At 60.9% G+C, this 27,130-nt stretch overlaps 6 protein-coding genes and 2 non-coding genes across 11 annotated transcripts; 5 read left to right on the top strand and 3 right to left on the bottom strand.

The window, feature by feature from the left end:
* Positions 1-281: 281 nt before the first annotated feature.
* Positions 282-2,292, bottom strand: PROCA1 (protein interacting with cyclin A1). The gene is made up of 4 exons (XM_040082521.1): positions 1,950-2,292; positions 1,139-1,271; positions 923-1,057; positions 282-842 (listed from the first exon to the last, which is right to left on the bottom strand). Exons 1-4 carry the CDS (start codon positions 2,128-2,130, stop codon positions 341-343), a joined length of 951 nt encoding a protein of 316 aa, XP_039938455.1. The 5' UTR covers positions 2,131-2,292; the 3' UTR covers positions 282-340.
* A 571-nt stretch (positions 2,293-2,863) lies between these two features.
* LOC120761297 (adenine phosphoribosyltransferase-like) lies at positions 2,864-4,616 on the top strand. 2 transcript variants are annotated; one of them, XM_040082410.2, is made up of 6 exons: positions 2,864-3,225; positions 3,361-3,501; positions 3,636-3,729; positions 3,814-3,960; positions 4,047-4,142; positions 4,247-4,616. In XM_040082410.2, exons 2-6 carry the CDS (start codon positions 3,379-3,381, stop codon positions 4,372-4,374), a joined length of 588 nt encoding a protein of 195 aa, XP_039938344.1. In that variant the 5' UTR covers positions 2,864-3,225; positions 3,361-3,378; the 3' UTR covers positions 4,375-4,616. The 2 variants fall into 2 exon arrangements, with proteins under 2 accessions (XP_039938344.1, XP_039938343.1); XM_040082409.2 differs by having other exon boundaries at positions 2,865-3,225; positions 3,352-3,501.
* On the bottom strand, positions 4,616-7,527 carry RAB34 (RAB34, member RAS oncogene family). The gene is made up of 11 exons (XM_040082408.1): positions 7,472-7,527; positions 6,718-6,822; positions 6,542-6,633; positions 6,137-6,202; positions 5,829-5,930; positions 5,695-5,759; positions 5,569-5,620; positions 5,344-5,425; positions 5,176-5,266; positions 4,981-5,091; positions 4,616-4,896 (listed from the first exon to the last, which is right to left on the bottom strand). The coding sequence occupies exons 2-11, from the start codon at positions 6,769-6,771 to the stop codon at positions 4,829-4,831; spliced, it is 783 nt and encodes a 260-aa protein (XP_039938342.1). The 5' UTR covers positions 6,772-6,822; positions 7,472-7,527; the 3' UTR covers positions 4,616-4,828.
* Positions 7,528-7,795: 268 nt separating this feature from the next.
* RPL23A (ribosomal protein L23a) lies at positions 7,796-9,927 on the top strand. Its single transcript, XM_040082365.2, has 5 exons — positions 7,796-7,953; positions 8,385-8,565; positions 8,800-8,976; positions 9,366-9,435; positions 9,866-9,927. Exons 1-5 carry the CDS (start codon positions 7,929-7,931, stop codon positions 9,878-9,880), a joined length of 468 nt encoding a protein of 155 aa, XP_039938299.1. The 5' UTR covers positions 7,796-7,928; the 3' UTR covers positions 9,881-9,927.
* LOC120761559 (small nucleolar RNA Z17) lies at positions 8,659-8,729 on the top strand. The gene has a single exon (XR_005703683.1). It is a non-coding gene; the product is annotated as a small nucleolar RNA Z17 (small nucleolar RNA).
* Positions 9,229-9,294, top strand: LOC120761571 (small nucleolar RNA SNORD42). Its single transcript, XR_005703694.1, has one exon. It is a non-coding gene; the product is annotated as a small nucleolar RNA SNORD42 (small nucleolar RNA).
* Positions 9,928-12,564: 2,637 nt separating the features above from the next.
* TLCD1 (TLC domain containing 1) lies at positions 12,565-14,612 on the bottom strand. Its single transcript, XM_040082512.2, has 4 exons — positions 14,390-14,612; positions 14,168-14,250; positions 13,759-13,841; positions 12,565-13,328 (listed from the first exon to the last, which is right to left on the bottom strand). The coding sequence occupies exons 1-4, from the start codon at positions 14,584-14,586 to the stop codon at positions 12,933-12,935; spliced, it is 759 nt and encodes a 252-aa protein (XP_039938446.1). The 5' UTR covers positions 14,587-14,612; the 3' UTR covers positions 12,565-12,932.
* Positions 14,613-14,970: 358 nt separating this feature from the next.
* NEK8 (NIMA related kinase 8) lies at positions 14,971-26,760 on the top strand. Of its 3 annotated transcripts, none has more exons than XM_040082395.1 (15): positions 14,971-15,067; positions 16,378-16,583; positions 17,540-17,772; positions 18,390-18,521; positions 18,708-18,916; positions 19,322-19,401; positions 19,668-19,849; positions 20,061-20,211; positions 21,372-21,448; positions 22,609-22,726; positions 23,016-23,166; positions 23,281-23,444; positions 23,650-23,808; positions 23,906-24,064; positions 25,671-26,760. In XM_040082395.1, exons 2-15 carry the CDS (start codon positions 16,448-16,450, stop codon positions 25,697-25,699), a joined length of 1,980 nt encoding a protein of 659 aa, XP_039938329.1. In that variant the 5' UTR covers positions 14,971-15,067; positions 16,378-16,447; the 3' UTR covers positions 25,700-26,760. The 3 variants fall into 3 exon arrangements, with proteins under 3 accessions (XP_039938329.1, XP_039938331.1, XP_039938330.1); XM_040082397.1 differs by lacking the exon at positions 14,971-15,067 and adding an exon at positions 15,979-16,107; XM_040082396.2 differs by lacking the exon at positions 14,971-15,067 and adding an exon at positions 16,186-16,263.
* The last annotated feature ends 370 nt before the right edge of the window (positions 26,761-27,130 follow it).

Here is a 27,130-nt window from a genome sequence, read left to right as displayed (position 1 = left end):
TGCAATTCAGAGAACTTCCAGAGAAAATTACCCGCCTGGGGAGCTGGAATTTAACCCTCTAGCAGGGGTGCTAAAGCTGGGGCTCAGCCCTGTGGCCGGGAGCTGTGTCCCCGGTGCCAGGACAATGCCGTGAACTGAGGGGAGCAGTGAGGAACACCTCAAACCCCTGGGTACCCACCCGGCTCTAGGTGTTCCCCTCCCACGGGATCAGCCCCGGGATTTCCCCTGGATTTTCCCCATCCCTGGTGCCATCCTTTCCCCCACAGAGACACTGCCGAGGCTGCTGGAGCAGATGTAAATTTATTTCACAGCCAGGACCCACGCAGGCCTGAGGGGGCACTCAGAGCTGCAGCTCTCGTGGGGGCTCAGCCTCAGTTTTACTCTTCAGCCTCTTCTTTCTGTTCCTCTCCTTCCTCCTCCTCTTCCCGCTGGTGGTGGGGACCGGGGAGGGAGTGGCTGGCGCTGGCTCCCTGCCCAGTCCCTCCCGTGCCGGGGCATCGCTCAGGATGGTGTTGGATGCTTCCCCCAAGGATGGCAGCAGGGCCCAGGGATCAGCGGGGGCAGCACCCGCAGGACGGCTCCGTGCCCCCTTTTCAGAAGAGACTTTCTTTTTCAGACCTTTCCCCTTATTTTTCTTATCTTTCTTTCTCTTCCTCTCTTTCTTGACCGCCTTGGAGGCCGTGCCAGTGTGATGATCCAGGGCTCCTCCCCCTACGCTGCCCCACGGGGGGCTCAGGGGGACTCCCCTGGGCCTGGCTGCCCGGTCGATGAGCTCCCCCCCAAATTCATACAGCACCGGCTCTCGGGGCACCGCCACGGCCACCGTGTTGTACGTCTTGCACCTGCCAAAAAAACGAGGAGACGCCGCAGGGTGGGACAAGCCCGGGCAGCGGGGCAGTCCCCAGGGCGGGGGGGCACTCACCAGACATAGAGATAAGGCTCCACACACTCCTCCCTGTAGGTGAACTCGAAGCAAGGCACCTGGATGACGTTGAAGAAGGCCTGGCCCACCACCCTCGAGGCCGTGTCGTTCACGCGCCGCAGGCACTCCTTCAACCTGGGCAGAGCCGGGCTCAGCGGGCTGGCACCCAGCCCGGGGGATGCCAGGCTGCCCCGGGGCAGGTTTGGGGACGCTCACCGGTGGTCGCAGTCGCAGTGGCTGATGGTGTGCCAGCGCAGGTTGCGGTAGCCGTAGCGGGCGGTGAAGGGGTGGATGACGTGCTGGCAGTGGTCGTGGTCCCGGCAGCACCGGTCCGTGTCCCGGTGCTCCCCTGCGGGGAAACGTGGGGTACGGGCAGGGCTAGGGCTGGGCTAGGCTAGGGCTAGGATCGGGATTAGACTGGGCTGACACACGCCTGGAATCATACTGGTGTAGGTGAGGATGGATGGGGAGGAACTCAGCTGGATCAGCAGTGGGGTGGGGACGAGGCTGGCGCTGGGATGGGGACGGGGCTGCACCAGTACCACCCTGGGGATGAGGCTGGGACTGGACTGCAGTCCTGGAGAGGGTTTAGGCTGGGATCAGGATAGCAGCTGGGAGCAGGTCACTATCGGGATGGGGACTGGAATGGCAGCAGGACGGACCACAGAGTAGGCTGGGAACAGAGGGGGATCAAGAGTGGAGCAGCACCAGAAAGGATTGTGACAGGGACTAGGCGGAGATGAACTGGGATTGGACTGGGGCTTGGGTGGGGACTGAACTGGGACAGACAGGGATTGAATAGCGAGGGAAGGGGCTGGAGCAGTGCTGGGTTGGGGATGGGTGAAGTGGGATGGGATGGGATGGGATGGGATGGGATGGGATGGGATGGGATGGGATGGGATGGGATGGGATGGGATGGGGAGAAGGGATTTGAGGAACAGAATTGGAAGGGAGTGGGATGAGATGAGAAGGGGTGGGATGAGATGGGATGGGAAGATACATGTAGCAGCATCTCTGCCGCTCTTACCCAGCTGCTCGTAGCTGTCCGCGTTGCTGCCCGCACCACACCACAGCGTCCCGGGGTAGGTGAGCCCGCGGCGGGCACGGGGCCGTCCCGGCGGGGCCGCTCCGGGCGCAGGTGGCAGCAGGAGCAGCAGGAAGAGAAAGAGGAGGAGGAGGAGGCGGCAGAGCAGCCCCGGGGCGCACATGGCACCGCGCCGCTCGCCGCCGTGGGGCCGCCTTATAGAGTGTGGCAGCCCGCCCACGCGGGGCGGCCCGGCACGGCTTGGCACTGCCCGGCACCGTGCGGAGGGTCCCGCAGAGCCGGGGTGCTGCAGCCGCTCCCGCAGCCGCCGCACGTCCCGCGCCGGCAGCCCGCGGGGAAGGGGTCACCCCTCCCGGTGGGACCGGCCCCGTTGCTGTGGCAGCCGGTGGGGTGATGTGCCGGGGCCGGTAACCAGCCGGCCCCAAACCCCCGCCCCGTGACGCACCGAGCCCCGCGCAGCCCCCGGCCCCGGAGCGGCCCCCGACGGGAGAACTGTGCTCCCTTCATCCCTGCGTCCCATCCTATGGATGCTTTGCTTAGCCCCGGATCGCAGCCCGCGGATGCTCCCCTGCATCCCCTCGTCCCTTCCCGTGGATGCTCCCCACATCTGCACATCCCTCCCCATGCATCCCCATGTCCCATCCCATGGGCGGTCCCTGTGGGCCTGCATCCCATCCCGCAGATGTGTTCTTACAGGGCAGCCCAGAGCCCGGTGCCCAGCCGGGCTGGCAGCCCATGCCGGCATTCCCAGAGCGCTGCCAGGGCTGTCCTTCCTGGCCAGCTCCTGTCCTTGGAGCCCATTGACAGTCAGGACACAGCCCTGGCTCACTGGGATGCTGTGCTCAGCGGGGCAGGACAGTGCCTGGACACCCCAACGGGGACGTGCCTGGCCTCAAAAAATCCCTGCGCTGCCCAAGACCACCCAAAGCTGCAGGACATCCCCCTGAGCATCGCCCTGGCTCCACGGGTGCCACCCCACCGTGCCACCCACACTGGCACAGGCAGCTGGGGACACCCACATGGGGTGCAGACACCACGGACCCATTGCTCCCCACCACAGCACCGCCTGGCTGGGACAGCAGAGCTGGTGGGGGACATCACTGACCCATGGGAAGTGTTCCTGCCTGGAAGCGTCCCGGCGTCCAGCTGGCCGAGGGCGCTGGCCCGGTGCCGCAGGGGCTGCCCCTGCTCAGCTGTCGCTGTCTGTGACGCTCCCGTGACGGTCCCGGCTCGGCTCAGCCCTGCCACCAGCACCCAGGTATGGAGCTGCAACGGGAGCCCTGGGCCCTGGGGTGCCACGTGTGGGTGTGGGTGGGGGGCACCGGGCCACGGGGAGCCCTGTGGAGGCCGGAGGAGGGGAATTCTCACCCCCCTTCACGCTCAGTGCTTGCAGCGCCTGCAGTCCCCACGCATGGACCTGTGCCACGTCCCTGCCACCCGGGAGAAGGGCTGGTACCTGGCACTGATGGCCCCCAACGTTAAGGGTCCCAACTACGCCTGGCTGGACCCCTCCCGGCTCTACTGCCACCCGCAAGTACCCAGTGCCCGGGGTGGACGGCACCCACAGGGGTGCAGGGGTGGGCTGCATCTCCACGGGGCTGCTGGGGCACCCAGCTGTGGGTGCCCACGGTGGGCTGCGGGCACCCAGCACCTCCTCTCTCCCCCCAGGGCCTGCAGGACTGCGTGGCCGACCTGCTGCAGCCCTTCCAGGGAGATGCCATCGACGTGGTGGCCGGCATCGACGCCATGGGCTTCATCCTGGGTGAGCGGGATGCAGGTCACAGGTGAGTGCAGGGTCTCTGTCCCTCCTCCCTGGGGGTCCTGACAGTGCTGTGCCCACCTCCAGGCGCCGCGGCCGCTGCCACGCTGCAGAAAGGCTTCCTGGCCATCCGCAAAGCCGGGCACCTCTGCGTGCAGACAGTGGCGCAGCCCTACACCGACTACTCGGGCCGGGAGAAGGTGATGGAGGTCCGCACCGACGCCATCTCACCGGGTGAGACACCAGTGGGGTGCCCCCCTTTTTGGGGGGGCTGCCAGTGTGGGCACGGGGCGCTCATCCACAGCCTCTGCCCCCCCCAGGTCTGCGCATCCTTCTCGTGGACCAGTGGGTTGAAACTGGGGGCACCATGAGAGCGGCCATCGAGCTGGTGGAGCGGCTGGGGGGGGTCGTGGCAGGTAGGAGGGGGCACCCCCGGGTGCACCCATGGGTGCAGCAGGACCACCCCTCCCACAGGCTGTGGTGGCCAGCGCTGAGCCCCCCCCCGTGTGTGTCCCCACAGGTGTCGCTGCCATCTGCATGGAGAACAGCGAGGGAGGGAAGTGGATCCAGGAGCGCTACAAGTGCTCCCACTGTGTCCCGCCCCACCTGCAGCCCCGCTTCGACCAGCACCAGCTCGGCTGGGACTGATGAGGGACCGGCACCCGGCGTGTCCCCTGCAGCCCGCTGAGGGACACAGGGCTGCTGGCTCTGCAGGACTAGGATGCTGCTGGGTGGAAGAAGGAGCTCGTCCTCAGCGACAGCCGTCCTGCTGGCCTATGAGCCTGGGGGCTGCACCCAGGGACAGGGAGACCTGCAACCAGCCCCAGCTCCCTGCCCTCAGCCCCAGGCCTTTCTTACAAAGCATAAAAAAAAGTTTTATTAAGACAAAAGGGAGCCTGAGGGTATCTCCCCCTGCGAGCAGTACCTGGGTTTGCATAGCTACAGCAGCCACACCGGTGCTCCTGCCCGCCCCAGCCAGGGGTGCCCAGGCGGGCGAGGGGCCGGGGGGGGCTGGGGTGGCAGGGACGGCTCCTCGGGGCCGGCCGGGGTCGCCCCTCTTTGGTCCAGAGGTGTGAGCATGGAGGGCACTGGGGCTGTCCCCTCACTGGCAGCACTTGGGTTTCTTGCGGGGCGTTGACAGGTACAGGTCGCTCTCCTTGCTGCTGATCCCTGGGGGACAGAGGAAGGAGGGTGGGTGGGTGGGGCGGGGGGACGAGGGGGGACACCCAGGTGGGGCTGGCGGGGGCTACTCACGCACGGTGTCGCCGATCCTGCGGGTGCTGCTGCCGCGCTCCAGCTCGGCCAGCACGCTGTTCTCGAAGGTCAGGGCCGCCACACGGAAGAAGAAATCCCGCACGTTCTCCCCTGTCCGATGGGAAGAGACCCCCTGAGTGTCCCCTGACCTGGCTGATGCTGGGATCTGCATCCCCTTGCCCAGCTGGGACTCACCAGTGAGTGAGGAGACAGCCCAGTACTCTGCCTGCATCTCCTGGGCCACCTTGAGAGCGTCCTTCTCTATCAGGCTGTACTGAGCTGGGGTCTGCCAACCGAGCCGGGCAGGGGTGGGTGACAGGGACAGCCAGGACAGTTTGCCCACAGGGAGGGGGACACACTCACGCTCAGATCCTTCTTGGAGCCCACCAAGAAGAGGATCACATTGGATGGGTCATTCTCCTTCAGGGCGTCAGCCAGCCACTGCCTGTGAGAGCCACTGTCACCAGCTGCTGGCTGAGCACTGCCCTCGTGCTCTCACACCACAGCAGCCCCACAACCCCTCTCTGTCCAGCCCTTAAGGCCCCCAAGCTCACCCCTGCTCCCACCCCTGGGCCATGTGTCCCCTACCGTGTGTGCTCCAGGGACCCCACGTCGTTGACATCGAAGACGATCACGATGGCTGGGGGAGGAAGGAGGGGTGAGACGGGGACAGGGACAGCGGGACGGGCAGCTGGGACGCAGCGGGGAGCTCACCCTGTGCTCCCCGGTAGTAGGTGGAGGCAATGCACTTGAAACGCTCCTGGCCGGCCGTGTCCCACCTAAGGGGGGGGTGTGGGAGGTGAGGGGGGGTGCAGGGCTGCGTGGGGAGGGGGCTGGCACCTACTCACAGCTGCAGGCTGAAGGGCACCCCCAGCACCTCAAACCGCTCCATCTCAAAATCCACCCCGATGGTCGCCTTGTAGTTCTTGTCAAAAGTGTCCTTGCAAAACCTGGAGGGGGGTGAGGGCGGGCATCAACATCCCCTGAGCCCCTCATCCCAACCCCCTGGGGGCTCAGTGCCCCCCACCCCGGGAGTGCCCAGCCCCAGAGCCTGGCTGGAGCCGGGCTCAGCCCAAGGCGCTGCTGCCCTTTGGGGGAGAGGGGTCGCTTCCCCCACTGGCCATCCCCCCCCGAGCCTCTCCGGGGCTCCCGTTACCGGTTGATCAGGCACGTCTTCCCCACCGAGAGGTCTCCCACCACGATGATCTTGGAGATCTTGAAGCTGCAGCGAGGCGGACGCGCGGCTCAGCAGGGTGGGGGGCACCCCCCGGCTGACCCCGGGGGGCAGAGGGGCCCGTGGGGTGGGCGGCCACCCATCGCCCCACGAGCCCCTGGTGCCCGCGGCGCTCCGCATCCCCTACGCCCGTGTCCGCCCCCGCCCCGTGTTTCCCCCCCGTGTCCCCCCCGCGCCGCATTCCAGCGTCGTGACGCAGGGCTCGGCATCGGCAGCGCCGGCAGCCACGCGGCGCCCACGCTGGGGACCCCCACCCGCGGCTGGCGGGACCGCGGGCCCCCCCTTGTCCCCCCAGCGGTGGGGACCCCCGAACCACGCGGGACCGACCCCACAACGCCCGTCCGCTGCTCCTGGCAGGCGCCGGCCACTGTGGGGTGGAAGGCGGGGCGGGTGTGCAGGGCGGCCTCCTTCCGAAAACACTGCGAGGGGGACAAAGAGGGGACACGGCGGTGACCACGGGGCTCGGCCAGGTCACCCCCGGGCTGGTGTGTCCCCCTGCTCACCCGGGGCAGGTCGGCGATGACCCTGTCCCTGCGGACCGGAGCCAGCACGTTCATGGTCCGTGGGTGGCCGGCGGAGCGGGGATGGGATGAGGGTCACCGCGAGCTCTGGGGACAGAGAGAGCGAGGAGCGGCGATGTCCCCGTGTCACAGCTGTCCTCATGAACAGCACTGTGGAACGTGGTTGTCCCCCTGTCCCCTTACCCCAATAGTCTCCACTTTCCCAGGACATGGTTGTCCCTGTGCCCTGATTCCCCACGTCACCAAGGACAGCTGTCCCCAGGTGCCACCTCGAGCCCCCTGACTGTGGCTGTCCTCACACCCTGGGGCACAGCTGTCCCCATGTCTCGGCTGTCCCCGTGTCCCAGCCATGCCCACATCCCGAGTGTGCCATCCCAGGGTATCACTGTCCCCCTGCCCTCAGGTGTGGCCGTCGCACGCTCCGGGACACAGCTGTCCCCGTGTCCCACCACCCCCACTTTCCCACGCACCCGGGTACCACTGTCCCTGTGTCCCATCCGTCCCCGTGTCCCAGCTGTCCCCACGACCACCGCAGGGTATCGCTGTCCCGTGCCCCGCAATGGATCTGTCCCCAAGTGCCACCCATCCCCATCTCCGTGTCCCACGGGTACCCGCGTCCCGTGTCCGCCGCGCACAAACCCCGCCGTCCCCTCGCCTTATCCCAGCCCAAGATCAAGCTCTCCCCGCCTCGTCCCTGTCCCCACGACGAGGGAATCAACCGGGGTATCCCCGTTACCGCGAGCCTCCCAGCGCCGGTAGCGGTGCTCGGTGCTTCACGCCCAGTAGTCCCGGAGTAACCGGCGTCCAAGCCCCTCCCACGCCCCCCTTTCGGGGCTTCGGGAGCGTGGGAGGGGCCTGGACGCCGGTTATTCCGGGACTGGGCCATTGCGCTGCTACTACCGCGACGGGACCTCGGTAATCCCCCGCCACCCCGGGGCTCACCCCGGTCCCGCACCGCCACGACGGCGGGGAGGGACAGCAGCGTGCCAGACTACAACTCCCATGACGCCCTACGGCGCTGGGAACATCGCGGCGCGTGCGCCGACGAGTCCGTCAATGAGTACTACCACTACCGGCATGCTTCGAAGGTGTCGCGGAGTAAAGGGGGATTCCATCTTGCTCCCGCGAGATTTGGGGGTATAAGCCCGTGCGGCGCCGCGCGGTAGACCCCTTTCGGCTTCCGCTTGGCCAAGATGGCGCCCAAGGCGAAGAAGGAGGGTGAGGGCGCGGGGCGCTGGGTCCGTGTTGGGGGCGCGGGGCGGCGTGTGGGAACCCGCGGGGTGCTGGTGTATGTAGGGGAGGTCGGGCTGAGCGGAGCGGGGAGTGACGCAGGGTTCCAGCGCTGTGTTGGGCGCGGGCACGTGGAGGTGGCGGACAGGCCTGCCGGGTTGTCTGAGGGGGCGGAGGGGGGGGGGACGTTCCCATCTCGATGCTGGGACTCGTGCGTGGGGCGGGAATAAATGCCTTTTCCCGCACGGGAACGGGAAACTATTAACTCAGTTGGGCGGTTTGGGGTTCCTCTTGGCTGGATGAGGGAGCGCGGGCCGCTGCGTGAGGTCCTGCTCATTGAGCAGGGGAAGCCATGCCCGGCTGGGGAGCACATCCCCACCCTGCAGATCCTTGTGGCGCTAACTGAGCTCTCCTCGCAGCTGTGCCTCCGAAGACAGAGGCGAAGGCAAAGGCGCTGAAGGCCAAGAAGGCCGTCCTGAAGGGGGTGCACAGCCACAAGAAGAAGAAGATCCGCACGTCGCCCACTTTCCGCAGGCCCAAGACGCTGCGGCTGCGGAGGCAGCCCAAGTACCCCCGGAAGAGCGCCCCACGGAGAAACAAGTGTGTGTGGGGTGTGCGGCTCTGCCCTGCCGGGGCGTTTAGGGGGTGGGAGCAGCCCCATGAATGGGCTGATGTGGGGACCTGGTGTTTTGGGGTACAGATGATGATTTTCAGCGACCAAAGCCTGAGAGTTTGTGATTATAACCTTAGGTGACTGATGCACCCCAAAGAAAGTCCCTGAAATGCAGAGAAGCACCTGCCAGCCCTGTGTTAATCATAGGACCTTTCTTTCAGGCTGGACCATTATGCCATTATCAAGTTCCCTCTGACCACAGAATCGGCGATGAAGAAGATTGAGGATAACAACACTCTGGTGTTCATCGTGGATGTCAAGGCAAACAAGCACCAGATCAAACAGGCTGTCAAGAAGCTGTACGATATCGATGTGGCCAAGGTCAACACGTTGATTAGGTGAGAAGGGGGAGGATAACAGGTCCCTGGTGGGGGTGAGGTGCTGCATTTTAGCGGAAAATGGGAACACATTGTGAGATTCAGCAGATGTGGGATAAAGCTCTGTAGCTAAGTGCAGCTTTTGACTGAGCACATCTTGGTGGAAGTGGGAAATGTTAACAGACCAGGGGGTTGCTTTCCTCAGGGAGCTCTTGGCTTCTTTTGGGGGCTCTTTGCCTCTTGAAGAGGCACTTCTGACACCCAGAGGGTCCTGTGCAAATGATGTAAACTTCGATTCCACTGAGCAGTGTGATGTTTCCAAAGGAACCACTGATGCACATGGGAATTGCAGGAATGTGGAGCAAGGGGCAGGAGTTGCCTCTGTTCTGATACCTCCTGTTCCTCTCTAGGCCTGATGGAGAGAAGAAGGCTTACGTCCGACTGGCTCCAGATTACGATGCACTGGATGTGGCCAACAAGGTGAGATGTCTTTGAAACCTGGAAGCTTTTTTTGCAGCTTGTCTCATGTCTCCTCCACCGATTGTTCTTCCTGAGTTTCTTTATGAGGTGCTTGTGCTTCAAGCGTGGTGGCACTTCTGTGGCCTTGTAGCCAGGCAGGATCTGAGTGTTGAGGAGCCACAGTCTCCGTCAGTTCAGTCCTCAAGATGGTTGAGGTAGGCAGGAGGCAGAGGTGGTACATACAAAGTGGGTAGAGGAATGTACAGCACAGGGATCACTTTGGAACAGATGTACAGAGTGGGTGTGTAAAGCTCTTGGGCAGGTCTGGGAGGAAGAAGCCTTGGAGGACTGGAATCCTGGGGAGATGCAGCCATGGCAGTGATGGCTGTGCTGGAGGCTCTGCCTTTGTGCCTCCATCACATCTGTTTTAACATCCTTTGCTTCTTTCCAGATTGGAATCATCTAAACTGCATCTGCCGAGGACTGTACAGATTAATAAACATTGTGACACCACTGAGGGCTCTTGTGTTTTGTGACAGCACAGCCCGTGTGAAAGAGAGCACCCAGCAAACTTCTGGGCCTTCATTTCGTTAAAGGAGTTCCTTCTTCCCTTCCTGGCAGTGGGTGGGCAGAGCTCCACAAGAGGGTCATGCAGGAGCAGTGCTGCCCTACTCAGTGGGTGTCTGTGAACATCAGGTGACACCTAAATCTCAAATATCTCTACATTTACCCCCAGACCTCTCGTGTCTTGCATTTTCTTGCACAGCGTAATTAGGATGTGCTTGTGATCAGTGGTGTGGGTGTCCTACGTTGCTTCCTGGTGGAGGAAAGTGGCCACAACAAAAACCTGTCAGCAGCTCTGATGTGACACAAGTGACCTGTCACACCATTTCCGCAGTGTGTCAGCTCTCTGCTTATGCTGCAGGTTCACTTGGAGCCCTCCTGCTAGTCCAGCAGCAGAGGCTTTGTGGAGTTTTCTGGCACAATCTCTGCTCCATGTGCTTGTAGCGTGTGAGTTTCCCTCTTGCTGTTCCTCACGGGGTTCACTGTCCACAGGGCTGCTTCCAAATGCTGCTGTTGCTGCCTCTGCAATGTTTGTTTAAAATGTTTGGAGTCAGGAGAATGTGGAGCATTGGGTGAGCAGGGAATAGGGGAATTATGGAAAAGTCAAGGTACTTGAGCTTAAGTACATACTTAGACTTGACTGAGAAAGTTGATGAAAGCCATGACAAATACTGATTGGGGTAATTGGGCTCTTGAATGGTGGGACACTGAATTCCTTCAGACCTCTTGTGGAGGGTGGCAGATTCCCAGGATAGTGGTGGATGGAAAGCAGGAGCTGGGTTGTGTGGCCCTGGCTTGACACCCTCACCTGGGCTCAGGGGAGGTGGGCAGGAGGTGCTCCCTGCCTGCTGGAAGGGATGAAAAACTGCCTGGAGGGAGGAGTGCTGCTTCCATGGCACCACCAACTCAGCCTCTTCCCTGTGGATATGCACAGCAGCAGGGTCCCCTGGCCCCCAGGCACCTTTTCACATGTAATCACCCCAAGAAAGAGGTGGGAGAAGTTGCCCCGCTTGTAGCAAAGCCGCTGCCACTGCTGGGCAAGGATTGGGTCTGGAGAGCCTGGATGTGCTGCAGCCAGAGCTTGGGAGGGATTCCCCATCAGCATGACTTGCAGTCAGCCCTAGCCTTAGCTCAGCTCAGCACAGTGGTGCTGCCCTGGCACTTCATTTGCCTCTTGCTCCTGGCTGGCAGCCTGCCTGATCCACAGCTGCACTGCTGGGGGATGTTCCTGCTGGAAGCCAGGAGGGGAACAGCAGGGAGCTGTGCTCCCACCTTTGGGAAGCTTTGTCATGCCTGGCCTTCCACACTGGTTTAAGGATGGGAGGTGTGGGCTGGTCGAGGCTGTGACAGAGCCGTGTCTGCTTCATGTGGAGAGACAAGGGGGAATATGTGCAGCAATAGGGTTGAGGGGAAAATTAACATTTGGGCTCAGTTGTGTGGGGTGATTGCAGATGCAGCCTTCTAAACTGCAGAGATGCCATGAGGCTTAAGCTGCAGCTGGAAGACACACACATAGCTGTTAGGATGTGCTGCTGAGAGCAAGGCTGTGCCCTGCCAGGGCTGCTGAGCTCTGTTTCAAGTAAGGAGGGAGGAGGCAGCAGGTCTGGAGCTGGCATCGATCCCTGCCCACACTGTCCCAGCTATCACATCTCTGTTCCAGCTGCCAGGCTGTTCCTGGGACTGGTGTCAATGCACACCAGGGAGTCCCAGCAGGATCCAAATCCTGTGGGGTGTTTCCCAGCTCTCTGGTGGAAAGGTGATCCCCCGCTGCCCCCCCTTAATCACCGGATTATTTCAACCGCAGTGCCTGTCTCTGCCTGAGCTGGGCAGGTGCTGGGGTGGCTGGGACAGATCCTGCCCAGAGCAGGGGCTGGGCAGGAGTCCCTCCAAGCCCCACTGCTACTGCCAAGCTGGTGCGATCCTGGAGCTGTCACGTCAGCAGGATTTGCCTCTCTGGTGCTCCACAGGACCGGCTGGGCCAGTTCTGGTTCCACTCTTTCAAGGAGCTGAACACCCCCTTCTCCTCCCATCGCTCTGGGAGAGCTGCTGAAACCATCCTGGTCCTGTGGCTGCAGGAGAGGGCCCAGCATGCTCACAGGGCTGCAGCTGCACTGCGCCAGTGAAGATTGCTCCAGGGGGATGCAAGCATGCAGCAATCTTCCAGGAAGAGCCCTTGGCCTCCCATGGCTTTTCCATGCCAGCTCCCCTTCACGTGGCTGCCGGGTGAGTCACGCAGCCCAGCCAGGCTCCTCACTGTCAGGCTGGAGACAGGCGGGTCAGGCACTGCCACAAGGCTTGTACCTCTCCCGGTTCTCTTCAACTGTTCCCTGCAGAGCCCTGGGTCTCTGGAATAGCAGTGAGGAAGAGGAGGGGAACCCATCCACGCGAGGGAAAGAGTTGTGCTGTTCAAGGCTCAACAGGGTTGGCAGGACCCAGCAGGCCGAAAGGTCCCTAGAACAAAGCGAGCAGCAGGAATGTGCCCTCTCCCTCCCTGAGAACTGCCAGCCCTCCTCTGGGAATGGGGCACATCCCTTCCCACAGCCCTGGCCCAGAGAGAGCCCCACAGAAGAGCCAGCCCAGGTATTCTGCGGCAGCAGTAAACACACCAATTTTAATGCACATAACACCCAACATCACCACGGGAGGGGCTCGTCCCCTCCCTCACAACCCTTCCAGGCCATCAGCGGTGAAGCGCAGCCACCCCTGCCCCTCCAGCTGCCTGCAGGGAAGCTGGCTTGGGCTGCTTCTCCATCGGCCATGCCTCTGGCTTCAGCAGCATCCCCGCAGCTCGGTGAAGCTGTCGGGCTGGTCCAGCAGGGAAGCGCTTTTAGACAGCAGAGCGGATGAAGGCAGGGCCTGGGGCCAGGGAGCGAGCCCTAAGGCACATCAGAGCAGCTTTGGAGAGCCCAAAACTTCCAGGAGCCGGAGTCCGGGTCCCCCTCAGGGCGCACGTCTCAGTCTATCAGAAACTTCTCACCGTCTACGTCTCTCCCCGCAGAGCCCTTGCGCAGGGAGGGGAAAAAATCGGAGCGGAGGAGGCGGGAGAAGTACATGAGGATCATGGCGTCGAGCAGCAGGAGGTTGGCGGTGAGGAAGGCACCCTGGCCCTGCACCTCCACGTAGCGGAGGAAGTACCAGGTGAGGTAAGCCTGGGGCGCCAGGCGGAAGGCGAAGTACACCACCAGGTTGATGTACTTGTTGGCCTCGTAGAGCGCCGGGGAAGGCACGTTGCTCATCTTCAGCAGCATGCGCACCGTGAGGAAGATGTTGCTCACCTCCACCAGCAGCAGCAGCACCGCTGCCACCAGGAAGCGGCCAGTGATGATGAGTGAGACGAAGGCAGAGATGGCCTGGGACACACACACACACACACACACACACACACGGAGCAAGGTCAGCTCGCCTTGCCTCAGGGAAAGCGCATCCTTCCCCGCCCTCAGTGAGAGCACACAGCTCTGTTCCCCCCACCCAGCGATCCCAGCAGGCACCTGAGCTTAGAGAAAACCAGTCTGGAAAGGCAGATCCCCCAGGACCAGTTACACCTCCCTGTGCTCCCCTCTCCCCCTCCCAGCTCGGCAGCCTGTCTGGCTCCAGGCGCTCGGAGCCGATGCTGGCAGTCATCCTGCCCCGCCAGGCGCCCTTGCCTTGTTGATGCAGAGCTTACCTGGCAGCCAGGGCGAGGCAGAGGGAAGGGCTCCAGCTTGCCCCGCTGTAGCCCGTGAAACCTGGGTGGGCTGAGCCCTGGGGCGTGTGGTAGCCCCCCGTGACAGCCATACTCACCATGGCATGGTGCACCAGGTACTCCCAAGATGACCGGGACTGATGGTTGAAGATGATGTCAAGGGTGTCGTGGATGAAGTAGCCTGTGGGATGAAGGAGAGTGTTCAGAAGGTCTGGCTTGTGCACTGGGATCCACAGTGGAAAGGAGGAGCAGCGAGGAGGAGGAGGGTGGTGTGATTGTTCTTCAGATGTCAGGAACACCTCCACCCCGTCTGGGTATGGAGAGGCAGCTGTTCCCTGGGGGTTGGTGGCCTGTGGGCTCCACGCTCGTGATTAAGGCGGGAGGCATGGAGCTGCCCAGCCCTTGAGCCGGTGGCTTGTCCCGAGCCAGCATACCGGACGAGTCTGAGCAGGGAGTGGGCCAAGTCCGGCGGGGTGGCTGCGGCCATTGTCCTGCTTGGCTCCTTACCTGAGGAAAAGCAGACCAGCAGGTGCCCTGAGACGCTGTAGCCGTCCTGGATGTCGGAGAGCAGCTCCGGAGAGTGCCAGAGGCTGGAAGTGAGGAGAGGAGGGGGTCAGCTTAGGTTCCGGGATGGGGAACACGGGGACCCCCTGTCCCCTGCCCACTCCCCAGGAATGCCCAGTCCGCAGCATGTGCACCGTGCCCGCCTCCCCCCGCGCTGCCCGGTACCTGAAGAGGGCCCATAGCCCGGCCAGCACGGAGTGTGCGAAAGAGACGAGGAGATTCCTCCAGCGCCAGACGCGGCCGGGACGGCTCCGCACGGCGGCGGGCTGTGGCAGGGCCAGTGCCAGCCGGCGCAGCGCCCCGAAGATCACCACGCTGCCGCCCACCAGCGCCGCCGAGGCCGCCCGCCAGCCCGGGCCCATCGCGCCCAGTCCGGCGGCGCGCGGCCGCGGCGGCGGCGGGCGGGGCCGCGGGGCCACGCCCCTCCCGGACCGCACCTTAGCGCTGGCCACGCCCCCTCGCGTGAGCGCCGCGGGGCCACGCCTTCCCATTGGGCACTCCCTCCGCGCTGGCCACGCCTCCCCCCCTCGCGCCTGCGCGGGGGTTGGCGGGCGCTGAGGGGCGTGGCCGCGCCGGCCGCGCCTTTCATTGATAAGCGGTGCGCTGGCCACGCCCCCCCGCCCGCGTGTGTACGCGCGTACGCGCGGAGCGGTGCGCGCACGTGTGCGGAGCGTGGCGCGGAGGGCGCCGCGCCGGTGTGGGGTGTGCGGGTGTGCGGGCTGTGGGGCGTGTTCCTGCCGGGCGGTGCCGCTGAACGGGCTTGGTGTTGCACGAGTGTGCCCGACACCGCCCACGTGGGTGTCAGATACTGCCCGTATCTGCCGTAGTGGGCGGCGCGGGAGGGTGGGTGCAGCGTTTGTACATCTGTGCTGGGCCCTGCACATCTGCCACGGTGATGCACACAGCTGGCGTGGGCCTCGCACATCTGTTCTGCGCCGTGTGTTTGTGTATCCCCGGCACGGTGTGGCTGCCGCCGGTGGTTGCGGCGCATTGTGTCGGGCGGGGGGGGAATGCCCGGGAAAACATTGTGTTTGGAAAAGTAGTGGGATGGGAGCAGCCACAAACGCTCACCTCAAGATATGGCGGGGGCGCTGGGGCTCTCAAATGTGCCCCCTAATATCAGGCTGCAGTAAGGTGAGGCCGAAATCGCGGCACCGAAACGCGGCGAGGTGCAGGTTCCTGCGTGGGGGTCCTGCCCCATCGCTGCCCTCCGCCGCAGGGCGCTGGTTTGCGCAAGGGGGGCTGACCCCCCTCTCTGGTGAGCCCAGCTGGCTGTCGCTAGATGGCAGCAGGGCCACGTGGCAGTGCCACCATTGCCACTGCTGTCACTGTCCCCACTCCAGGACAGAGGCCGCCACTCCTGGGTGCAGGGCAGGACCCGCTTCCACGCTATAACCGCCATCACGGCCGGCCCCAGGGATGCTCGTGTTCCTGGAGAATCTAAAGCAGTCTGGGGGGCCACGGAGGGGACTCGTGCCCCTTGTGCTGGCCCTGCAGCAGCGCAGCCCCCGGCAGTGGGTGCCCGTCCAGGCTCGGGGCTGGAGCTGCTGGGGACACCGCCGCTCTCTGGGAGCGCGGGGGGATCCTGTTGGCATACCCCAGTCGGGGGCGGGCAGCCCAGCGCACCCCAAACCTCTCTCTCTGGGTGCTACCCAAGCGGGTCTGGCTCCCGGTGGCGCTGGGGTGCCACCAAAGCGGGGGTGGCGTTACCCTCCCACCCGCGACCGAAGCACGGAGCCCCCCGAAGCCTCACACACACGGCGCGGTTTGTCCGCCCGCGGACGCCGTAGCAGCGCGGAAGTGTCTCCATGGAGACGGACGGAGCCGGGCCCAGGGATGGAGAAATACGAGCGGATCCGAGTGGTGGGGAGAGGGGCCTTCGGGTGAGGGGACGCCGGGGATGGGCGATGGGGAGGTCTCCAATCTTTCTACCTCCGGGCGTGAGGTCTTTAAGCAGCGTCCCCGTGGCAGCGAGGCGTTTGTAGCCGCGGCAGTGCGGGGTCGGCCGGGGTGTGGCATCCGGGGGGACACGGCACAGAGTGCGTGAATCCCGGGGCGCGGGGATTGCAGGCGACCCGTGTCACCCCAGGGCGATGGACAGGCCCTCTGTTTTGACCCTTCCCCGCGCTGAGGCCCCGTCCGTGTCCCCGCAGCATCGTGCACCTGTGCCTGCGCAAGGCCGACCAGAAGCTGGTGATCCTGAAGCAGATCCCGGTGGAGCAGATGAGCAAGGATGAGCGGCTGGCAGCGCAGAACGAGTGCCAGGTCCTCAAGCTGCTCAGCCACCCCAACGTCATCGAGTACTACGAGAACTTCCTGGAGGACAAGGCACTCATGATTGCCATGGAATACGCCCCAGGTGGGCCCTGCTGTCCCCCAGTGCCTGTAACCGGTCCCTTGGCAGGTCCAGGGGATGCCAAGCACTTGGTTCTCTTTGGGTCAAGCTGCTGTGGTCTCACGTTGTGCTCCTTGTAAAGATCTTGGGCTTTGCACACCCGGGAGTCCAAGCACGCCTCTCTTGAGGAGAGGTATTTGTAGAAAAGTATCTGTGGTTCTTGGTGGACACCAAATTGACCATGCACCAAGTGGCCAAGCATTGATGCACGTTGTGGAGTCACCATCCTTGAAGATACTCAAAGGACAGATTCTGGTCCTGGTCAACCCTGCTTGAACAGTGATCTTGCAAGGTCCTTTACAACCTCAACCACTCAATGCTTTACGCCTGCTAACCATATCCCAAACAAGGAGATTTCAAACCCCTCTGTCCCGTGTTACTGATCACCATGTTACTGTCTGCCCTCGGCTCAGGTTTCAGGCACATTTCCCTGTTTCTGTTGGCCACATATATCTAACAAGGTTTCCCGTGGAGTTTCAGATGAAATCAACATTTGCATGAGGGTTTGCTGAAAGTTGTGCATGAGCCCTGAATCTGGACCTCCCCTTCCCGACAGGGGCCTCTCTGTGCCACGTGGCCTCTTGGACTGCAAGAATTCTCCTCTGCAGAACAGGCTGGTCTTGTTCTGCCGTGGAGGTTTGTGTCCTTTTCCAAGAGCTGTAATTTTACTGTTTCTTTTCCTGCTGCTTTTGGTAATATGTCAACGGTAACTTCTCTCTGGCTGTTTCTTCCTCCCACCAGCTGTGCTGCCATTGTTCAGGAGCATTGGAGGATGTGCTGCATATCCCACCAGGATGTGTTTCTTCCCACATGCTTGGCTCATTAAGATGCCAAAATGGCAAAATCCCCTCAGTTTTAGGCCAGGTTTGTGCTGTCCTCTGCAGCTCCCTGTGCCCACAGCCCTCTGTTGTCCCTTGCAGGAGGCACTCTGGCAGAGTTCATCCACAAGCGCTGTAATTCCTTGCTGGATGAGGACACCATCCTGCACTTCTTCGTGCAGATCCTCCTGGCCCTGCACCACGTGCACACCAAGCAGATCCTGCACCGTGACCTGAAGACCCAGAACATCCTCCTGGACAAACATCGCATGATCGTCAAGATCGGAGACTTTGGCATCTCCAAAATCCTGAGCAGCAAGAGCAAAGCCTACACGGTGAGTGGCAGGGGAGCTTCTTACCCCATGGCAGCAGGCTGGAAACTCTGGATTTGGCTCTCGGTAGTCTCTGGGAAGTGGCTTTAGGCAATGCTGCTTTGTTCCTCGGCTGATATCTTCATGCCCGAGTTTGCTGTGTTTCTTTGGGCTGCAGAAAGGTTAAGAAAGACCTGCCCAAAGCTGGGGTGTCAGGGCAGACAGGGTGGCTCCTGCTGGGGGTGGTGTTTGCAGACTTGTCTGACACATCCTGAGCAAATAAATTCCTGCCTGTGCACTCCCATCCTGCCTTAATCTCCTTTCCCTGCTTGACATTTGAGTGTCTTTCCCCACCTGGGCTAATCTGACCAGACGTTTGTATCACACTCGGCGCTCTGGGCTCTGATTATCTCAAGTGGATAGAAGCAAAATTGGAGGCAATCACTGTATGTGTCACTGGAAAGGCAAATCCTCTTGTTTTTCACTGAGATTGTCAGGCAGCTGTTGATGCCAAGGGAACAAAAGCCCAGCTCTGTGGAGCTTTAGTTGGTGGTGTTCCAGCCAGCTCTGCAGCAAGCCTTCCTCTTTCCACCCCTTTGCCTCAGTTTCACTGCACTGTGGTAAATTTTCATCTCTTGTAGGTGGTGGGAACTCCGTGCTACATCTCCCCGGAGCTCTGTGAAGGGAAGCCTTACAACCAGAAGAGTGACATCTGGGCCCTGGGCTGTGTGCTCTACGAGCTCGCCAGCCTCAAGAGGGCTTTCGAAGCTGCGGTAAGGGCGATGTGGTTTACACCTAGCACGGGGAGCCGTGGCCTCTCACAGAGGTGAAAATGTATGCTGGGATCACTTCTCAGCGAGCCGGGAAGTGTGAAGGCAGAGGGCAGTGCTGAGAGCTCCTTCCTCCTTGGCCTCGCCCCTGACTGCCCAGCCACTGTTTGTCTCTTGTTTTCTCTCCAGAACCTTCCTGCCTTAGTGCTGAAGATCATGAGCGGGACGTTTGCCCCAATATCAGACCGATACAGCCCCGACCTGCGCCAGCTCATCCTCAGCATGCTCAACCTGGATCCTTCCAAGCGGCCGCAGCTGAACGAGATCATGGCCCAGGCCATCTGCATCCGGCCCCTCCTAAACCTCTACACAGATGTGGGCAGTGTCAAAATGAGGAGGCAAGTGACACTGCCACCTCAGTGTCCCTTGGGAGGGCCTGCCACAGCCCACAGCATGTCTGACCAGCTCACTGCCTCCGTTCTGAGCTCCAAAGAGAGCGTTTTCTCAATGCAGCTCTCCTGTGCTGCCTAACGTGCAGCTGCTGCTGGCTGAGCTTGGCCCAGGGGCTCAGAGCCAGGCAGGTGCCATGGCAGGTGTGGGCTTGTCATCACAGTGACAGCAAACAGAGTTGTGAGCACAGGGGGAAGTGAACTGGTGCCAATTCCCCTCTCTCGGGTTGTTTAAAGCACCAACACAAAGCACTGCTGTGAGTGATTCACCTGTGGCTTCTGCTGTAGCTCTGCCCAGGCATTCTGTGATCCAAGGTTCTGCAGGACATTAAAGGCTGGATTTTGGTTTGGCAGGCCTGAAAAACCCTTGGCTTCAGTGCCCACAGTGACCCACAGCCGGACAGGGGGACGGGCGAGCAGTGCCAGGTCGAGGGGTGAGTTTTGGCATGGTGTGTTCAACTCAGCTCCATCTGGAAGGACCTTTTCCCTTGGACTCAGGTCAGAGAGGCACTCAGGGTTCTGGAGAGAGGAATTTAAGAGATGTCACCTTCCCTGAGCTCTGGAGGAGCCCGGCAGCCCCTTGGACCAGCACTGGTCTGGCACTGGCAGCTATGCTGGCACCCAGACTGGCTGGTGCTGTCACTTTTCCTGTGGGAGGAGAGTCAGGGATCCACATGAATGATTTCTCTGTGCCCCACAGGTGTTCGGTGTGGTTCAGCCAAGACCGGAATCCCACCTCCACTGTCATCCATCTACACGTGGGGCAGTGGGATCACCACCCCTCTGCGCCTGCCCATGCTGAACACTGAGGTGGTGCAGGTCTCTGCTGGCAGGACACAGAAGGCTGGGGTCACCAAATCTGGGAGGCTCATCCTGTGGGAGGTGAGTGACAGGGAACCTGGGGCAGGCACTGCCTGTGGAGCCTTGGGTGTGTGATTTCTGTGAAGGAGGTGTTTCTGCTCACTCACAGACCCTGGCACTGCCTCCTCCAGGACTGCACTCCCAGCCAGGGTGTGGGAAATGCTGATAAGCCTGTGGGAAGGGGTTCATTGGTGTCCTCCAACCCAGCTCTTCCATGGCTTCTCTCCATCAGGCTCCTCCCGTGGGTGCTGCCGGGGGTGCTTCTCTCCCAGGAGCCACCGAGCAGCTCCAGCCTCAGTTTGTGTCCCGTTTTCTGGAAGGCCAGTCTGGAGTGACCATCAAACACGTGTCCTGTGGTGATCTTTTCACAGCCTGCCTCACAGGTGAGCTGCTGCCTCCTGCCTTCACCTGCCTGGGTCCCAGAACCCCCTAAAACCCAGTGGTTTGGGAGCCTGGGGAGCCTGCTCAGAGAGGAACCAGAGAGATGCTCTGGGCTGGGGTGACACAGTGTGGCCTCTTTGTAGCGTCATGTGGGGGTCAGAAAAGGCAGACACGGTCCTCCTGTGATGCCACATTGGTCAACTTGGTCTCAAACTGTCTGGTGTGGGGAAGGCCACAAACAGTTGGACTTAGATGATCTTAAAGGTATTTTCCACCCTAAATTTTTCCATGATTCTATAAAATCTTCTGTGCTTGTTGTTCTGGTTGCATTGGTGTCACCTGAAACCAGAACTGACAGTGGGGACTGCAGCGTGAGGAGAATCTCTGTCACGTATTCTGTGAGCATGACGTGGGCACATGCAGTGACCAGCAATGACTGGTGTCACAGAGAGGAGTCAGAGTGAGCTGCTGCAGGGCTGGTTGTCCTCAAAGTGCAGCAAAGCAGGGTTTGAAGCCCCCTCCGTGCAGTCCAGGAAGCATTCTGGGTGAGAGGGGAGCACACACGCCAGTCCAAGGCCATGTTTGTGGAGCAAAGCCCTCCCAGTGGTCCTGTAGGAGCTTTGTTTGCTCTTCTGCTGGGGGTCAGGGCAGCAAACGACAGATTCACGGTGGTCAAACTCCATGGGCATGTGTTTATCCTACCTCCCATGGCGTTTCCTGCCACCCCTCTGCTGGGCAGCTGCTCAGGGAGTGCCTCAGTGACTTTAACACCTTGACAGACCCTGGGGTTCGCAGCTCCTGCGTACACAGCTGCAGCAGTGTTATCTCAGTACTCTTATCACTGCTGTATGTTTGTCGAGCCGTTGCAGCGTGGTGAGGCTGCAGCTCGCTGGAAGTTCCTGCAGCTCTCTGGTAGCTCCTGCAGCTCCCTGGAAGTTCCTGCAGCTCCCTGGAAGCTCCTGCAGCTCCCTGGAAGCTCCTGCAGCTCCCTGGAAGTTCCTGCAGCTCCCTTCACAAGCTCACTGACGCCTTGTGACCCCTTGCAGCTCATTCTGAGTCAGAGTGGGTCCGAGGTCCGGGGAGCCATGGCCACCCCTCGTCTGTGTCACCTCACGCAGGGCTCCATGTTTGCCACTGACAGGGCTCCTTTCTGCTCCTCCAGACAGGGGGATAATCATGACTTTCGGCAGCGGCAGCAATGGCTGTTTGGGGCACGGAAACTTCACGGATGTGAGCCAGGTTGGTGGAGAGGGTGCTGGGCGTGCTGCTCCCCCAGGGTAAAGGATGGATCGTGGCTTCTGCACCACGTGAGCGGGCTCATCCCAGCTCCAGGGATGTGCATCCCAGGCATGCTTTGGCATCTGACCCCCCTCCCCCTCCTCTCCTCTCCCCGTCACTGCGGGTTTTAAAAGACCCAACCTGCCTCTCTCTTTCTCTCCCCACCCCTACACAATGATTCCTTTGAGCGTGGGGGAAGTCAAGAGCTGCCTTGTGGTTGCTGTTGGCAGGCTCCCAGCTTGGAGCCTGCCTCTAATCACACACCTGCCTGCTTCACTCTTGGCCCGCAGCTGCCAGGGTTCACTGAGAAAAGTTATTTTTCAAAAGAGCCAGTATTTAAAGAAGAGCTGTGTGTTTCCGATTGGCTCAGAGCACTGCGGCCGAGGGCTCGTTGCTCCCTTCCAGCTTCTTCCTCGCCTGCCCTCGGATGTGGCAGCAGCCGAAGGCTTCCAGCCGAGCCCGGGGACTGGTGCCATTTGTCACTGTGGTCAGCTGGCCCGTTTGTTCCTGCTCCTCCCAGAGCTGAGCTGCTCCCTGCTTGTGGCTGGGGAGGGGAGACCAGTTGGAAGCAGCAGCCAGATCCCAACAAACGGTGCTTTTCACTTGAGGAGGATAATGAGTATGAGGCGAGGTGTCAGATCTAACGGCAGGTCACAGCAGGGGCTGGGTGAAATGTGGAGATCCTGGTCACTCCACGCCCTAATGAATCTGTGCTGTTAACTCACAGCTCCTCTGCACAAGAGCCTTTGAGCCAATGCATCCTGCACCAAGCCCCTGCCTGCTCGGAGCAGGCGTTCACAGCCCCTGGCACTCCCCACATGGGCAGGGGGGCGAATCCCAACCCTTGCTGAACCTCTTCCCTCTCCAAACTCTCGTGCTGGCTGCTTTCTTCCTCCCCAGAGATGTTTGCATTATCTGCTGTGCTGTGTGCACGTAGTCTCTTATCCCTTTGAAGACTGTTTGGAACAACAAAAAAAAGAAATTTCTCTGTTGTTTGTGTTGGATGAAAACTGGGATGCTGCCAGCGCTGTGTTGAGTCTGGGGGGGCCGGGTGGGAGGGATGGGAGCAGCCGGGCAGGCTGGGAGGTCTCGGCTGACGGCTGCTGCTCTTCCCCTGCCAGCCCAAGATTGTGGAGGCCCTGCTGGGCTACGAGATGGTGCAGGTGGCCTGTGGCGCGTCTCACGTCCTGGCAGTCTCCAACGAACGGGAAGTGTTTGCCTGGGGCAGGGGGGATAATGGTAAGAGACGTCTGTTTTGCAGAACAGGGCTTGTGCCTGTTCCCTCTCCCTTTGCTGGCACTGCTTTGCCCACAGTCCCCTCCAGATGTGCCAGGGTGGGTGGGTGGGTGGGTGTGGAAGAGCTGCAGCTGGTTTTGCTGCGTACCAGGGCCCCCCGTGCTTTGGGTTTCGCTGCTTCTGGGATCCCGGGCCGGGCTCTTGCAGCAGCTGTGTCAGTGCTGCTCGCAGTGGGGCCGTGCTCAGGGTGTGTGCTGCCATCAGCTGTTCCCTGCTCTGTTCCTCCTGCCAGGACGGCTTGGGCTGGGCACCCTGGAGTGCCACAACTGCCCCCAGCAGGTCACAGTCCCTCCGGAGCACGAGGCTCAGAGGGTCATCTGTGGCATCGATTCCTCCATGGTCCTCACAGTGAAGAACCAGATTCTTGCTTGTGGGAGCAACAGGTAAGAGGAGTGAGGGTCCGTGCTCCACATTTTACCCACCTGGGCTTGTGTGTGTTGTGACCATGGGGCTCCAGAAGACATCCCTGAGTGATCCTAGAGATTTTCCTTGTGCAGGTGTAACAAGCTGGGCCTAGATCGGATCAGCTCAGCAGAGGAGCCCTCCCCAGAGGACCAGGTGGAGGAGGCCACTGTGTTTGTGTGTGTCCAATCAGCCCCCTTGAACCAGGAGCCCATTGTGTGTGCTGACATCGGTACAGCACATTCGGCTGCTGTCACAGGTGAGGGTGTGTGCCCAAATTCTGAGAGGGGGGGACACCTGCATTTCCCCTGTCTTCCTTCTGCCTGTTTCCCATGGGCGATCTTTCAAGAGATGCCCTGCTCCCAGTGTTGAAACTCTGTGGAGCAGGATGTTCAGCCTGGAAACAGCAAAGAGCTTTGGGGGTTTCAGTGTGTCTCAAGTGTGTCTCCCCTCTCTGCTGTCAGCCTCTGGCCTCTGTTACACCTTTGGGAGCAACCAGCACGGGCAGCTGGGCACCAACTCCTGCCGCAACAGCCGCGTGCCCCACCTGGTTGTGGGGCTTGAGACGATGAAGGTCACTGTGGTGGCTTGTGGAGATGCCTTCACTGTGGCTATCGGAGCAGGTGAGGCTGAAGCCCCCTTGTCCTGGGCTGCAGCAGGGCCTCTGTCTCTGCTGTGGCCGAGGCAGGTGTGCAGCGAGGTGCACATATCCCTCTGCAGATGGCGAGGTGTGCACGTGGGGGAAAGGAGCCAGGGGACGCCTGGGCAGGAAGGACGAGGAAACGGGAGTGCCCAGGCCAGTGCAGCTGGAGGAGACACATCCATACCTGGTGACCTCCGTCGCCTGCTGCCACGGGAACACACTGCTGGCAGTAAAGCGTGAGTAAAGGCTTTGTCCCTGTGATTCCTGCCGTGAGGACCCAGCCAGACACAACGCCTTGTGACCGGGGCTGTGCTGAGTAACCCTGGCACGTAAGCTCAGTGTTATTCTAGTCCTTCTTGAGCTGTGGATGAATAGAAATAACTTCAAGCCCAGAATAATTCCCCTGCTGCTCTTCAGCTCTGTGACAGTGCTTCTCCCACTGGGCAAGGGGAGCAAAGGGATGGCAGAGGCTGTCTCGTGCACTCCCAGACAGGTAGGCTGGCCAAGCTGCGGCCGGCGGGGAGCCGGCGTGCCAGCGGTCCGCAGAGTATCCAAAAAGAGCAGCTCTCTAATTGATGCTGCTGAAATAGAAGCTGAGATTTGAGGCGTCATTTTGGCTGCTGCCTTTCCATTGTGGTTTGGAAAAGATAGCGATGGTTTTGTGGTTCCTCTCTGCTCGGGCCAAAGGCAGCATCGTGGCTTGGTTAAAACGTGCCCGTGGCGTGACCTGCCCTTCCGTTGCCTGGATGTACAACGGGAGCCTGGCCCACACTGCTGCAGGGGCCTTTCTTCCTCCTCTGCTGGGCTGATTATGGACTCAGCTTGGGCTGAGGGATTCCAGTCCCAGCCCACTTCAAGGAAGCTAATTACAGCCCGGAGGGGAGGAGGCCCGGCTGACGGCCCCGGCGCAGCGGAATCGGCCTTGGCTCTGTTTCTCCCCTGCAAGTGCCCAGCTCTCATGTGATGTGTGCTGCCACGAGAAGGGGACGGGGAATGGCCGAGTCCCCGGGCTCGGGAACAAGTAGGGCATTTGTCATGGGAGTAAAAGGGTTTTGTCTCTGCAGGAAAACTGCAGGCTGCTCTCCCCTTCTGCTGCTGGAGTTGCCCTGAACTCTGTGGCAGCTGGTTTGCAGGCTCCCACCTGCGGCACTGTAAGAGCAGGGACTGAGTGTGCAGCCCCACTGCTGTCCCTCTGCCCCAAACCTTGTCCTGTCCCAATACTGGGAGTGCAAACTCAGCAGTGCAAGGGCAGCAGCCTCGCCTATCCCAGCATCCCTCAGCAACCAGTGTGCAAAAAAGCACTAAAAGCTCTGTAAAGAGCTGAGATTTGGGCTTTCACACAGCTCAGTCTGCCTGGAAATTTCTCCAGCGAGAACACGAGATCCGGTGACACAAGTGATGTCATTGGTGCTGTGATCTGGCCCGGGAGGGTGCTGGCACAGGCGAGCTTTGCTCCACCTTTGGGGCGGCTGTTCTGCTCCTTCTGTGGGGCCAGCTCTGCTTTTGACTGGCTTGGGCTGCTGCCCAGGTTATCATGAGCTGCTGCTGCTCCCTTGCTTCAATCCCACTGCAAACAGAATAACTGGGAGAAGCCAGGCTGGAGAGGAGGAGGAAAGCACAAACCTCAAGAGACTGCATTTCGTCCCGCTTGGGCTCTGTCTGCTGGGCGTTGCCTCGCTTGTGCCACTGCTGAGGTCTTGCAGTGGCTTCCTATAGGGAAGGGGACAGGGATTTCGGTGCCCATCTGTTGGGTATCAGGCCTGTGTGGGGCAGAACACGTCTTGTAGCTTCATCAGGGTGAGGCTTCCAGCTAAATCTTGGTCTTTACCCTTTTTGTTTCAGCTGTCGTGGAGGAGTCGCCTTCCCAGTGAGTGAGAGCGGCCACATCCTGCTCTTCCTGCTGCCCACGGTGGCCTGGCTCAGACACACTCCAGGCTCCAGAGCTCCTCAGCTGCACTCCAAAGGCAGCAGTCTGGAAACAGAGAGCTCCTAACGATGGTTCCCAAGGAACCAGAGCTGGTCTCACTTATTGAATTGTCACTGTGAACCTCCAGTGCCTTGGAGTCGCTGCCCTGCACGTGCCCTGAGCTTCGGTGCTGCTTTAAGGGGGGGGGGGTTACACCACGGCTGTTCCCCTCCCTGCTGGAAGTGCCTGTGTGGAAGAGTGAGGAGCTCAGAAGTTGTTTTCCTCCGTGGAAACTGTTTCTGGTTACAAAGCGCAGGCTGACAGCTCCGTGTCTGAGAGAGCTGTCAGCCTTTGCACAGCAGCGTCTGGAGTCAGGGCCCCAGGCGCTGTGCTGGGTGACTAAATGCAAACCTCTTTGCTAATTAGAGAAGTCTGTCCTTTCCCATCCCCCCCTTAAAACGTTTCACCCATTTATTGAGCACACTTTGGGGGGTCCTGCCTGCACGGCTGGCCGAGCTCTGCACGAGCAGCCTCCCTGTGCTGCACAGCTCTCCCCAAATGCTGCCTGGAGCTTTCCAATTACAGCCTCCCCTGGCCCCAGGAGCTGGCTGGAGGATCCTCCAGCTGACATTTGTCCTCGGGCCCCTCAGTCCTGCTGCTGACTGGAACACTGGCTCCCAGCTGAGCTGGGGAAGGCAGCAAAACACAGCCAGTGATCGTCAGTACTTGAAGTTTTTTAACCCAGATTTGTCCAAGGAGCTGATGAGTTTCCACCAGGGGTCTTTGCGGGCAGGAGAAGCACATCTATGTGTCATGGACAGGGGTAACGTTTTTTGTCTCCAGAAGGGTCGTTTCCTTTTCTTTATTTTTTTCCTCTTCTTTTCTTTTTTTAACTTACATTTGCCCTGGGCCATTTTTTGATGAGCTTCTGTCTCTGATCTGTCTGACATTGCAAATGCTTTTGCCTTTCACATCCATCTTTGTGCCGTTGCCAATCTGTTGTGTATAAAGTCGGTGCTTTCATAAGCTGGCTGAGATGAAATCTCTCTAATTATTTTTGTGATTCTTTCCTGTTTTCAATGAGGGAAACCTCGACGGGCTCTGGTCAAAGCCAACTGATCCCTCTGTCATGTGGAAGGTAATGAATTTCTGCAGCTCTCCTGCCCTTCCTTCCCTCGCCTCCCAGGCTCCGGCTGTGGAAGGGAGCAGGTCCCGTCCGGCCGGGAGAGGCGTGTGCAGCCCTGGCTGCAGACACAGCCTCCCTCTTTGGCTCCTGGCAGGGTGGGTGCATGGGTTTTTCCCTGCCTTTTTTGTTTCTTGTGGAGCTGCCTTCTCAGGCGGTTACACCCTGCTACCCCAGGAAGCCGGCTGGAATTCAAAGGTTCTGCCAGTCCTT

This window comes from Hirundo rustica, chromosome 19, assembly GCF_015227805.2.
Source record: "Hirundo rustica isolate bHirRus1 chromosome 19, bHirRus1.pri.v3, whole genome shotgun sequence".
Taxonomy (NCBI): Eukaryota; Metazoa; Chordata; class Aves; order Passeriformes; family Hirundinidae; genus Hirundo; species Hirundo rustica.
This window is presented reverse-complemented; position numbering and strand designations above follow the sequence as displayed.

Excerpts from the sequence above, each read along its gene's own strand:
- PROCA1 (XM_040082521.1), bottom strand. The coding sequence starts at position 2,130 with ATGTGCGCCCCGGGGCTGCTCTGCCGCCTCCTCCTCCTCCTCTTTCTC. Across the intron at positions 1,272-1,949 it reads GGACAGCTACGAGCAGCTGG|GGGAGCACCGGGACACGGAC; the intron begins GTAAGAGCGGCA and ends GTTTCCCCGCAG. Across the intron at positions 1,058-1,138 it reads CACTGCGACTGCGACCACCG|GTTGAAGGAGTGCCTGCGGC; the intron begins GTGAGCGTCCCC and ends GGCTCTGCCCAG.
- NEK8 (XM_040082397.1), top strand. The coding sequence starts at position 16,061 with ATGGAGAAATACGAGCGGATCCGAGTGGTGGGGAGAGGGGCCTTCGG. Across the intron at positions 19,402-19,667 it reads GAGCAGTGCCAGGTCGAGGG|GTGTTCGGTGTGGTTCAGCC; the intron begins GTGAGTTTTGGC and ends TGTGCCCCACAG. Across the intron at positions 22,727-23,015 it reads CTGGGGCAGGGGGGATAATG|GACGGCTTGGGCTGGGCACC; the intron begins GTAAGAGACGTC and ends TCCTCCTGCCAG.
- TLCD1 (XM_040082512.2), bottom strand. The coding sequence starts at position 14,586 with ATGGGCCCGGGCTGGCGGGCGGCCTCGGCGGCGCTGGTGGGCGGCAGC. Across the intron at positions 14,251-14,389 it reads GGGCTATGGGCCCTCTTCAG|CCTCTGGCACTCTCCGGAGC; the intron begins GTACCGGGCAGC and ends CCTCACTTCCAG. Across the intron at positions 13,842-14,167 it reads GCTGGTCTGCTTTTCCTCAG|GCTACTTCATCCACGACACC; the intron begins GTAAGGAGCCAA and ends TTCATCCCACAG.
- RPL23A (XM_040082365.2), top strand. The coding sequence starts at position 7,929 with ATGGCGCCCAAGGCGAAGAAGGAGG. Across the intron at positions 7,954-8,384 it reads GCCCAAGGCGAAGAAGGAGG|CTGTGCCTCCGAAGACAGAG; the intron begins GTGAGGGCGCGG and ends CTCTCCTCGCAG. Across the intron at positions 8,977-9,365 it reads AAGGTCAACACGTTGATTAG|GCCTGATGGAGAGAAGAAGG; the intron begins GTGAGAAGGGGG and ends GTTCCTCTCTAG.
- LOC120761297 (XM_040082410.2), top strand. The coding sequence starts at position 3,379 with ATGGACCTGTGCCACGTCCCTGCCACCCGGGAGAAGGGCTGGTACCTG. Across the intron at positions 3,502-3,635 it reads GGCTCTACTGCCACCCGCAA|GGCCTGCAGGACTGCGTGGC; the intron begins GTACCCAGTGCC and ends CTCTCCCCCCAG. Across the intron at positions 4,143-4,246 it reads GCTGGGGGGGGTCGTGGCAG|GTGTCGCTGCCATCTGCATG; the intron begins GTAGGAGGGGGC and ends GTGTCCCCACAG.
- RAB34 (XM_040082408.1), bottom strand. The coding sequence starts at position 6,771 with ATGAACGTGCTGGCTCCGGTCCGCAGGGACAGGGTCATCGCCGACCTG. Across the intron at positions 5,760-5,828 it reads GTGCCCTTCAGCCTGCAGCT|GTGGGACACGGCCGGCCAGG; the intron begins GTGAGTAGGTGC and ends CCCCCCCCTTAG. Across the intron at positions 5,426-5,568 it reads GGGTCCCTGGAGCACACACG|GCAGTGGCTGGCTGACGCCC; the intron begins GTAGGGGACACA and ends TGGCTCTCACAG.